General features: G+C 34.4%; 1 protein-coding gene across 4 annotated transcripts in view; it reads right to left on the bottom strand.

Moving 5' to 3' along the window:
- The window catches only part of LOC145673404 (uncharacterized), a 491,254-nt gene that overhangs the window by 354,513 nt on the left and 123,968 nt on the right, over nt 1–12,773 (bottom strand). For all 4 annotated transcript variants that reach the window (XM_081743072.1, XM_081743073.1, XM_081743074.1 and 1 more), the window contains exon 6: nt 9,908–10,152. In XM_081743072.1, coding sequence (XP_081599198.1) covers nt 9,908–10,152 — 245 coding nt within the window. The remainder of the gene's footprint in view (nt 1–9,907; nt 10,153–12,773) is intronic.

Here is a 12,773-nt window from a genome sequence, read left to right on the forward strand (position 1 = left end):
CCAAGTTATAGATTTAAATCTTTTAATAACTATTAACCTCGAACATTAAGTGAGTTAGAGCAACGAGTCGAAACATATAATTCGAACAAGCGTTCGAAATTAGAAGCTTTTAGATATAATAGTAAATCTAAATTTGAAAATAGAACCCGCGGTGGCTCAGTGATAGAGCGTTCACCTCTGGTGTATGGGGTCGCGGGTAAACCCTGCTCCAGCCAAGTGAACTTTGGGGTGGACAAACACCGTGTGCGTGGGTTTCCACGGAGTTCCTCGTTTCCCCCTACTTTCTTCTTTCCAGCATTTCATTCATTATTCATCACCATCTCCTTTAGCCTAGCCGGTATAACCGTGGGCCGTAAAATTTAAATATTCATTTCATTTTCATAAATTTGAAAATAGGGGTAATAACTTCATGATCATGTTGACTCAAGGTGGTTACGAGTTCGAGTCTCGACCTAATGCTCACTTAAGTTCTATTCAAGATTGTTACCAGAAAAATACACCTAATACTAATGGAAATCATAAAGAATGTAAGGTTTTAAATAGAGATAGAAGAAAATATGTTGGGAACTTTGAAAAATTTTGAAACACTTCGAATAATCAACGACAATTTAGATCTGATATTCAAAATTCGAAATTGAGTAATAGAACTTTAAACTTGGGTTGTAATAGTATTAACTATAAACGCCCTAACGCGGTTTACAATCCGCAATCAGATAGAAGAGTTGTTGCTTCTAATATCAAAGGAAAATCTGCATCTTTTATTTTTGCAAAGGTCAACGATTTCAGAGTGGCTCTGTGTATTCATAAGAGGTCATCCTTAATCTGACAAATAAGGAGTTTCTGAATAAGAGTTTTAATAATGAAGTTATCAGCCAGCGGTGTGAAGCAGTCAAGCAACACTTAGCTAATGGCAAACAACTTGAAAGCAAACAAGTGGTTACACTTTATTTTGAAATAGCTGGATTGAGAAATACAATATCATTTATAGATCTGGAGACTCTGCCTTGTGATATTTTATTAGGTGTACCTTATTTATCCGTCGTTAATTTTATTATTGATATGAGTGAATAAAAAATATTCAAGGATTTTGGAAGATCAGTTCGTCTGTGTTGGGTGGTTAAAGCGACATTCAGAGACTGTAGGTGCTTCGCATATGGTTGTGCCCTCTTCAAATTTGGTGTGTGTTTATATTCGAGGAATACCATCAACTTCAGGTTTGAGTTCCCAAATTAGGAGTGTTTTACCTGAACAACTTTGCAGAAATTCTTCGTCTACTTCTGAAATTTAAAAAAAGATGTGACTGATTGGTGGACATTGGAATTGGTACCAATGATGAGGCGGTGCATAATCAAGATGGGACTTTGGCTTAACATATCTTTATGGTTGACGGAGTTGATAAGATGTGTGTTGCTTAAAAGACAATGGATAATTTATTGATAGCGTGTGGTTATGGAACAGTGATCCTAAAGAAAAAGTTGAAAGGACTGATAGCTTTGAGGAGAAGTTTGAACTTGGGTTTAATCGTCTCACTGTACAATTGCGTTGTGATTTGTCTGCAAAGGATGAAACAACTATTGAACGAAACGAGGAGTCACCATTTATGAAAGATGGAAATTTAACTGAATCTGATAGGATTGACACTGACGTTAGGATTTTTAAACGAAATAAAGACAATATTCTGATATTCTTAGCAAAAGGATTGGTTGCCTTAAAAATTTTAAATGTAAGTTATATTTAAGAGAAAATAAATTCTTCAGGGAAAATCCGTTTCCAGTTTTACGCGTTAAGCGCGAAATTTTTGAAAAGGTAATTAAAGAATTATTTGAGCAGGTTGTTGTAAAAATACCTGTAGATCATTCTAATTACGGAAGTACTTGCTTTATACTAAAAAATAGAGATTGTTTCTCTCGTTTAGTCGCAAATTATATTAAACTTAATTCTATCTTGGCAGATTATATATATCCGATTCCAAACATGGAGGAATGTTTAGGAAATGTCACGGTGTGTCAGTTCTTTTCAAAACTTGATCTCTCTAAAGCTTATTTTCAGTTAGAGGTTGCTGAGGACAGTAGGGACCTTACTACGATCGTAACACCTATTGGATCTTTCCAATATTGTAACTTGCCAGCAGGAATTAAGATCGAATCAAGCGTTCTAGCAAAGTGTATGAGGGATGTGCTTGGTGATTTAGAAGATCAAGGAGTTTATTCCTATTTTGATGATGTGTTTCTCGCACATCAAACAAAGGAAGAACATGAGAATGATAAAAATTGTGCTTGATCGTTTACGTGGAATTAGATTAACAATTTCCCCAACAAAATTTTTCTTTTTTAAGAAGAAGTTAATGTATCTTGGGTTTATTGTTGATGGAAAGGAAGTTAGAATGGGTTCGAGCAGAATTGATGCCATAATTAATTTACCACCTCCTAACACTAGAAGAGGAGCCCGGAAAGTATGTGGATTAATGCAATTTTATGCTCGCTTCATTCCAGGCTTTCAAGATTTAATAGAACCTATATCAGAATTAAGATCAGTTAAAAAAACATTTGTGTGGGGAAACTACAAGATGCATTTGATAATTTAGAAAGATCATTTATGGGAAACGTAGTATTAAAACGTCCTAACTTAAATAAAAGATTCATAATCCATATCGATTCTTCGACTCGTGAAATCGGGGGAGTTATCTCACAATACACTGAAGATTATGAATTGAAACCTATCTGGTTCTTTGTTGTTGGGTATCGGGATTGTTGGGTTACATCTTCTTGGTAATTATATTTCTTGTGTTAATATCTGGAATTTACATTATTTGAAGGAACCTCTTCAAAACTACCAACGTAAGGATTCGCAATTAAATCAGATTATAGAGAGTTTTGAAACAGGTAGGCCTGTTGAAGTATATTAGTTCCATAATGTTTTTATTAAAGAGAACTCGAGCAGCTAGATTTCCAATGAAAATTCTTATTCCAAATGTATTAAGGTCATACATATTGGAATTTTTCATCAGCAGAAACTGTTGGGAGGTCATTCTGGGATGCAAAGGACTCCCGAAAAATACTAAAGAGGTTTACCTGGGATCAAGTCATTGACGACGTATAGGCTTATGTAAGGTCGTGTGAAATATACCAGAAGTGTGAACCATCAAATACTGCAAACATGGGACGTTTAGGTTCTGTAGTTGGAACCAGGGTTAATGCAAATTGGATGGCGGATCTTATAGTACCTTTCCTAAATCTAATAGGTATTCCTCTTGTTAATTGCTGTAAATAATTGCTCAAGGTTTGTTATGATTGACAAATTAAAGAAGATAAGTTCAAAGATAATTTGTGATCGCCTTTATTTCTTATTTGTAAGGTTTGGGTTCATTGAATCGATATCAACAGATAATGCCTATTTTACCTCCGAGAAATTTGAAAGTGTTTTAGTTTGGGCATTAGACATATTAAGTTGAGTCTGTATCACCAGAAGGCTAACGCATCAGAACGTTTCATTAAGACTTTGAAGGTCTGTATGAAGTCATATTTTGCTGAATCTCAGGATTAATGAAGCTCATATGTAGAACTGCAATTCACTATGAATCTATGCAAACATGAAGCTTTAAAGGCAGTTCATCTTAAATATTTTTGGTCGTTCTATTTTGAGCCCTATAGAAGCAAGATGAAGAATATTATAAAGAGTAGAGAGAAACGTCAGCTTTTCTTTGAAAAAACCCGAAGAGAGGTAAATTCAGATGTAGGAGACCAAGTCTTGTCAAGAATTATGTCAAATCGTCTTTGAAATATAAGTTTGCGAAAAGTCTAGCTATAGGATGGATTCTTGACTGAAATTAACAGGGAAAGAAAATAGAGTTATTGAATAGAGTAGATTTGGGACGTTAAATGTCGCGAAGTTAAAGGTTAGTTTTGATGGGGCTAAAACTAGGAAATTAAAAAATATGGACGTTAATTCACGGTTTGTGGTTTTGCATTAAAGTGGTTATTAACTAATTATTGTGGTTTCTCGTTAAATGCTATAGTTTAATAGAAATTAAAGTTACATAAAACGTAAAGTAACATTTTAATTATTTCTGGCTTAAAGTTAAAATAAGGGAATTTTCCAATTAAAACTTAAAACTGGTAAATTGTTGCATTAAATTCTTAAAAGGATATAGTGTGTTGTTGTGGATATAGTCAAGCAAGTAATCCTCTATTGTCTTCACAGAATTGAAGTAAGTGCCCTTGGAGAATTGATAAGTACGCTAATTTCAATTCTTAAATAGTTGAATTGGATTTAATGTACACTGCACTAGTATGAGTTAGTGTCAATTTTAATTAAGTTCTAAAGGGGAAATTAATACAAAAAATTAACTTATTCTTATATAATTAAATTATTCTTTCAAAGAAAGAAAAATTAAAAATAATAATAATTCCTGGCCTTTTCATATCTGACTTCTTTGGATTACAAATTTGGCATAGCATTAAATTTGGTAACTTACAAAATGATCCTTTTCGTTTGACAAAACTTCTACAAAAAGAGTATATATTATTTATGAAAGAAAGTAGAAACGTAGTATACCTCTTCTCCTACGTATTTAATCAATTTGTTGAAATTAAAATTCTAGAAAATCTTAATTTTGTTCTAGTTTTCATTTCAAATGCTTACAGTTACCTAATATTCAGAAAAAAATTTTTCAGTGCATATTTGTGCGAGTAGTGTATGAAAGAGTATTATGGCAAGTAAGAATTTTTTCAGGAAATTCTTAATGCAGTTTCTAAGATCTTGTGACAAAATATGTAAGATCGATGAAGATTTTCGGTTGTTCTCGCAAGTTGCGAGGAAAATAAATTTTCTAATTTGTGCATTGATAATTGTCTTCAAAACTTAAAATTACATTAGAAGAATCGGTGAGTCCTCATATATGCGATAAGCAACAACCTTAGATGAATCGAATATGTGATCAAGTCAGAAAGCCGTTGTCTTGCAAAACTGTACTTAAACTCAATGTGACAACGACTTGCCATACGGGCAACTTTATCCAGTTCACAATCATTTATGATCCAAAGCAACTGAATCAAAAATTAACTGTTCTAGATAAATAGGTGTATCAAATTTTTCCAATGAATGATATAGTATTATTCTTTTATTGGCAATATGACGAGAATGTTCCAGTTCAAAATCGAAACTCTAATGTCTTCCTCAGACCTTTCACTACCTGCCAGGCTTGATTGAAACTATATAAATATTTAGAACTGCTCAAAGAGAGTTTTGTATTTCGGTAACGATTCCATTACATTTACACAACAAACCTCTAAATCTATAATAGAATCAGTATTATTTCTGTATTTCGAATGAGTTACAAGATTTTGGGGAAAAGGCAAACAAAAAATTCGTGTCTTAAAGGACATATCTTGGATATCTATGACCCTGATATGGATACAACAAGCTCTATCTGTAAAATTCAAGAATTTACGCTGAATTGCAAGCCTTGAACAAATTATTTTAAATCGATCCCATGAAAATTGTCAATCGGGATACCACATATTTTTTTTAGGATCTGAAGGCATAACATTCTTATGAAAGGGATAACCTTTCAATTATAGAGAACACCAATTGATATAAAGTACATATGAAAGCGTCCCGTATGGGTACAAGAAAACAAGCACAAAATAATGCACAGTATTCATATTTTCTTTTATATTTTGCTTCTACTCTCTCTTTATTAACCATTATCACATAGACACAAGACGAGAAGAACTAGACAGCCAACCACCTCAACTATGTCTTCAGTGCAAGCTGTGGTGTCATCTCATTCTTTTCCCCATTTCACACGAGGTGAATGCAAGGACAACACATATCTCTTCTTTTCTTCTGATGCCAAGCGGAGATTAAATATGAAACGAATTAAGACAAAAAATTTATTTATCTTGAACCATCTTATGTGCGACTCAACATAAAAAATTACATATGCACCAAATTTAAGAAACATTCTTTTGAAATCCAATGCTTCGTTATTTTAGAAATTTTGATATTATTTTTAAATTGAAACAACATTTTTCGACTTTTCACTCAGAAAATCTCCAAACCAATTTTTGTTACGAAAATATCTTAACTGTTCTGATTTTTCAAGTTTAAAGGAAAGTTTTAAATCAAAAATTTTCATCAAAACATTTTTGTAAGAAAACAGTTTGAAACAAAATTCTGTTTTCAGACTTTTTGAATTTAAAACTAATTTTTCATCACGAAATACCTAACTGCTCCGATTGGGTGAATCGATTCATTCTTGTAAAAAAAATATTTTAGTGCTGACAACACTGAGAAGTCGTGCAAACATTGTTGATTACGTCTTAGCTATTAATTGTTGTTCAGATTTTAGTTTCATTGAGGCGCTGACCTACAGCTTAACGTGAAATACGAAAGATATTAGCACTGCTAGGTTCGAATCTGCATCTCTGACAACAATCAAGCATTTTAAACAAATTAGTAGCATTCATTATTATCACGAAAGTTAAATAATGAATATATAGTAATTTTTAAATACAGATAACTAAATAATAAGGTAATGTTTGTATCGTTCTTCATGAGTTTTAAACCCCAATGACTAACAAACGCTTAGCATTGCAATGAAAGAATTATCAGCAAACAATCATCAGCAAAATAAATGTTTTCCTTCAAGGTCAAACGTTAATGACCAGAAAGACTAAAGATGAATCGAATGGAAGTCGTACAAGGAAAAGCAACACTATCCAAATAATGTGCATAAACACTTTAATATAAACAATAAAAGAATGACAAACCTGAAGTCTATAGCATAACGCGAGATCTGGTCCAAATATGCTCTCATAGGAAATTAAACTAGAACTTCTCCAAAGCTAACACCAGGAATCGTACCAGTGACCTCCATCCTCTAACCACATGAAGAAACATTTAGCAGCAATCTAGGGCTTTACTGCCTGTAAGATTGCCAAATGACCTTGAAAATATCACAAGGTAAACTAATTTTGACAATAAATTAGTCATAAAAGAGACCGAGATGAACCGGCCAAACTTACAAAGGTACATACCATGGCGAAATTTTAGAGGATATCGTTAATGTATTCATGTTCTCTGAAAGACATGAGGCCAATAAACTGATCCATATAAAATTCATATTGTAATAAACCCTCATTAAAGAAGGTGCATTAGGTAAAAAAATCATATTTTTGGCTATTTTTCCCATCCAAGAGAACGAGATGGATCACCTAAATTTACGAAGGTACATACCACGGCCCTATAATACCAAACTAAGTTTTAAAATTTGGTAATCCGCAAACGTTTAATGTGCAGAACGTGCATTACGCACTTCCCGAAATTTCAAAGAGTGCGTTAATGTACCTCTATCCTAACAGACCACTATCCATAATGTGATGGCTTTTTGTGACCTCATCAAAAAAGATAAATTAGGTCAAAACCCTCCAAAATTTTTGAATTTTTGGCAATTTTAGACCCATAAAAGGAAATGAGGTGTACTATCTAAACTTACAGACGTAAATATCCAGGTCCTATACACTCCTCCCGGGGTGGACCAAAATACAATTCTAAATTTTAGATGGGGTGGTAAATACGCATCACTGAACCAGGCTCTTGAGCTACGGACCCATGGGCACAAATGTTAGGCCACTTGCAGCCAGTGGTATTCAGAGAAAGAGATGGACAAGGAAAAGACCCCAGTATATTAAAAAGTGAAGTAGTACAAACCATCGAAGACATGTAAAGGTGAAAGACCACCGGAGACAACATACTAGCGGATTTGCTCAAGCGATTAGGAGATAATGCAATGAAAGCACTGGCTTCAATTATTAACAATGTCTAACTGAGTCGAGATTGCCAAAACATTTTCTACATGTTACAATGCTTGCATTATATAAGAAAAAGCAAGCAAAGAAGTGTAGTGATCATTGAACTATTAGTATCTCCTTCATAGAAATGTGGATAGCGTAAGCGTCGTTGGCGCGAGAGGCCAAAGTTCGTTTCCCAGTTGGAATTTATGTGGTTCGGATTCCACGTTAAGCAGCTGATCTGAGTCTCATATAGCCACACTGCTGAAGAAGAAGCTAACTCAAAGATCATTGCGTGCATACTGAATAAATAGTTAGAAAGTAAGAAACAAGAGATGTTTAAGAAAGATCAATTTGGATTTCAGAAAGAAAATTATATTAAAGATGCTATTGGTTTGATTAGAAATACATGCTATTGATTTGATTAGAAATACACAAGATCGAGGCCTTGAAGAAAAGGAAGAGTTGCGATTAAGCTTTATCGACTGGCAAAAGCTTTCGATTGGAGTAATTGGACCAAACTTCCGAAAAGTGAAAAAAAAAAATCGGGGTCAACTGAAAGGATCGTTAACTCATTCGTAGCCTGTACACAGGGCAAAAAATGAAGGTGCGCCTTCGTCAAGGAGAAACCAATAGTGTGGAGACTGGGAGAGCAGTCAGACAAGGATGTGTCATCCTAATTAGTAAACTTTTACAGTGAACACTTAATAAAGGAAGCATTAATGGCAGTTGGAAATTTTAAGATTGGAGGAAAAATCACTAACAGGATTGGGTATACGGATGACACGGTTATTATAGCTGGAACCGAAAAAGAACAACAGGAGATGATAGCATAGTTCACATTGAGAAACAATATCGAATATACATCAACATCGAAAAAGCTACTGAAAGATATTCCGTGGAAACAGACCTTTACAGATCAGAATGGAAGAAAGAGAGTTTGAAAAGGTCAATCATTTGAAATATCTGGTAAGTCTTTTGATGAAAGACTCTTATTGTAATAAAGAAACCAAATCAAAGAATTGTCAAAGTCAAAGAGACATTCAAGAAAAGATCGCTCGTAACTAGCATACTAACCACTGAACTAAGGAACAAGCTGATAATTTGCAATATGTAGAACATTCAACTATATAGTTTGGAGATTTGGACACTATGAAAATTAGAGTAGAAATGCTTAGGAAGTTCCGATATATGGTGTTGGAATAAGATGAAGAAAATAAAATGGACGGACAGAATAACAAAGATGTTTTGAAACAGCTAGGAGAGAAGAAAACGCTTTTTGTCAACATCCTTCGTAAGAAGACCAAATGGACTGTACACAGCTTGCGAGAAAATTGTCTTGTTCATAACACCATAGATGGAAAAATGGAAAGAAAGCAAGAAATAGGAAGAAGAAGAGTATAACTAATAGACAATTTGAAAAATTAAAGAAAATATTTAAGTTGAAAGAGAAAGCTGAAGATTGAAAAATGTGGATGAGAACTTTTCAGGCACAAACCTAAGGTGGAACAACTTCTATTAATCCCAGACCCTTGCGGCAGACAAAATATTTAATAATAATAAAATTTTTAGTATTACAGTGTAAATTAGCCTTAGTAGAAACTTGTGTCAACAGTGTGTCTGTGAATTTTGGGGGGGCTCTCCCGTTTTATTCTTTATTCTTCAAGTTCATAATAATGATTCACTTTCAATAATCTTCACTCTCTTTCAGCTTAAATGCAAAATTGCGCTACCAAATTGAATTTACAAGTAAATAAGTAATAATTGGTAAGCATATCCTTTTCTAGCTTCCGGCGGGCGCACTTTTTTGAATCAACCAACCATGTGCGCGCAGCACTGTATGCAACACATAAAAGAATATGCCTAAATCTCTAAATACTTGTGACTTTGTACGTGAAAAGCGGTTACAATAGAAGAAATTCGGAGGGAATATTATAAACTAGGAATACTTAAGACTTCCGTCAAAGGTTTTAATGCAATATACACATACCAACAAAGCTGCATGCAGTGAGGCAGCGTACCCACTAAAGTTTCATGTTTGTTTTCGAGTATCAAATTACCTTAAACAAAATAAGGAAACTTAAATAATGATAATACACACTTTACAAACTTACTTGTATATCTTGTATCGAATCACATTTTGTAAGATCCGTCTCATTCATTTTACATAGACGATAAGTGGAAAGCTTTTCTTTTAAGTCTATTAGTGATATGCAGTATGAACCAAATAATTTCTCCGCTTTGGCCACACAGATGAGAGACACTTTAGAGTAAGATGTTGGTTTAAACTTGATTGAAATCTCCTCTGAAAACTCTCTCCAAACATATGATGAGTTTAGGTTTTCCTCTATTAGAGTTTCTGCAGTTATTACAAAAGGAAAATATCATTAGTACTAGCATCAAATACCCGCTTCGCTGGGTTAAATTAAGAAAAAATAGTAATATGTTCCGTTAGTCAGCTACTTTTTACTATTACGAAAGCCCTCTTTGATATCGGTCATTTTCGATCATTTTTATATCTCCCCTCCCCTCCTCGCCACATGTTGTAGGGTACGGCATCAGAAGTGTCATTGTTCATCTCAGCGATCCCGACAGCTATGAATGAATTCGACACTGATATTGGTCATTTCGATCATTTTATATATCTTCCCCTCAATCAAGTGGAGGGACTGAATGTGGATTTAAATGGCATCAGAAGTATCACTGTTCTTCCCAGCGACCCCAAAAATTATAGATTCAACACTAATATCGGTCATTTTCGATCTTTTTAAAATATCTCTCCTCCTTCCCCTCTCTTAAGTTACACCGTCAAAGTGATATGACAAAAGCCATTTCAGGTTCGAGCTTTATCTAGGTTGAAAATTTGACCGAGATCGGTCCGGTAATTCAAGAGTTATTAAGTTTTATTTATTTTTATATCTCTCCCTCTATCCCCCTCTCCTAAGTTCTACCGTGAAAGTAAAATGATAAAAAATATCTCAGGCCCGAACATCATCTATATTAAAACTTTGATCGAGATTGATCGTTTGGTTCAAGAGTTATTAAGTTTTATATATTTTAACTCCTCCCTCCCTTCCCCTAAGTTTTATCGTCAAAGTGAATGAATAAATACCATCCCAGAAATGAACCTTATCTATGTAGAAAATTTGATAGAGATCGGTCGGGTGGTTCAAGAGTGATGGAGTCACAAAGAGAGTCACTATCATTTTTATTTTTCTCTCCCTCCTCTACGTTGCACCGTCAAAGTTAAATAAAACTTATCCCACGCCCAAACATCATCTATGTTGAAAATTTGATCGAAATCGATTGGGTGGTTCAAGACTTAAGTTTTATTTATTTTCATATATAAACCTCCCCCTCCCTTAGGTTCTGCCTTCAAAGTGAAAATATTAAAAAAAAAAACTTTCCAGGCTCGAACGTCATCTATGTTGAAAATTTGATCGAGATCGGTCGGGTGGTTCAAGAGTTTTGTTTATTTTTATATATCTCTCCCCTCCCCTGCCCCGCCCCTAACTTCTATCGTCAAAGTGATATAATACTTGTAAAAACCACATCAGGTTCGAACCTAATCTATGTTGAAAAGTTGATTAAGATCGGTAGAATGGTTTAAACGTGATGAAGTCACAAAGACAGTAACTTTTTATTTTTTTTACATAGCCTATATCTTCCCCTCCCTTCCCCTAAATTGCACCGTAAAAGTGAAATGACAAAAACATCTCAGGCGCGAACCTTATCTATGTTGAAAGTTTGATCGAGATCGGTCGGGTGGTTCAAGAGTTATTAAGTTTTATTCATTTACATATATTTCCTCCCCTCTCCTCCCCCAACCTTAAGATCTACCGTCAAAGTGAAATGATAAAAACTTCCCAGATTTGAACCTCATCTATGTTGAAAATTTGATTGAGATCTATCAGGTGGTTCAAGCGTTATTAACTCAAGAACATAGTCACTTTAATTTTTATATATATTGATTTTTGTATATCTCCCCCTCATCCTCCTCCGACACGTTCCTCCGTCAAAATGAAATGATAAAAAAAATATCCCAGGCACGAACCTCATCTATGTTGGAAATTTGATCAAGATTGGTCGTTTGGTTGAAGGGTTATTAAGATTTATTTATTTTTTATAATCCCCCCTTCTCTACCTCCCATAAGTTCTACCGTCAAAATGAATAGCTAAAAACACTCCCAGGCCAGAACTTCATTTACGTCAAAAATTCGATTGAAATCGTTCGGGCGGTTCAAGAGATTAAGAGTCACAAAGGGTTACTTTCAATCTATATTATAAAATTGAAAGGGACTATATTTGTGACTCTTAATCTCTTGAACCGCCCCAACGATCTCAATCAAGTTTTTGCGTAGATGCAGTTCTGGCCTGGCAGTGCTTTTAGCTATTCGCTTTGACTATTCGCTTCAAACTTTCAACATAGATAAGGTTTGAGCCTGGAATGTTTTCGTCATTTCACTTTTACGATGCAACGTATGGGAGGTGGAAGAGGATACATATATGTAATAAAAAAAAAGTGATTGTGTTTGTGACTTTATTACGCTTAAACTACTCGACCGATCTGAACCAAATTTTCAACGTAGATATAGTTTTCATCATATCACTTTTACGGTTGAACTTAGGGGAGGAGGAGATTTATATATAAAAATAAATAAAACTTAACTCTTTGAACCACTCAACCGATTCCGATCAAATTTTCAACATAGATGAGGTGCGGGCCTGAGATAGTACCTATTCCATCTATTCACTTTGATGGTAGAACTTTGGGGAAGGGGAGGAAGAGAGATATAAAAACAAATAAAACTTAACTCTTGAACCACCAGACCGATTTCGATCAGGTTTACAGCCTACACGAAGTATAACCTGAGATGTTTTTGTCGTATCACTTTTACGGTGTAACTTAAAGGTGGTGGAGGGAAGAGACATTTAAAAATGATCGAAAATGACCGATATTAGTGCCTAATCTACAGGGTG

The sequence above is a fragment of the Thermobia domestica genome, chromosome 16 (assembly GCF_964235325.1).
Source record: "Thermobia domestica chromosome 16, izTheDome1.hap1.1, whole genome shotgun sequence".
Lineage (NCBI taxonomy): Eukaryota > Metazoa > Arthropoda > Insecta > Zygentoma > Lepismatidae > Thermobia > Thermobia domestica.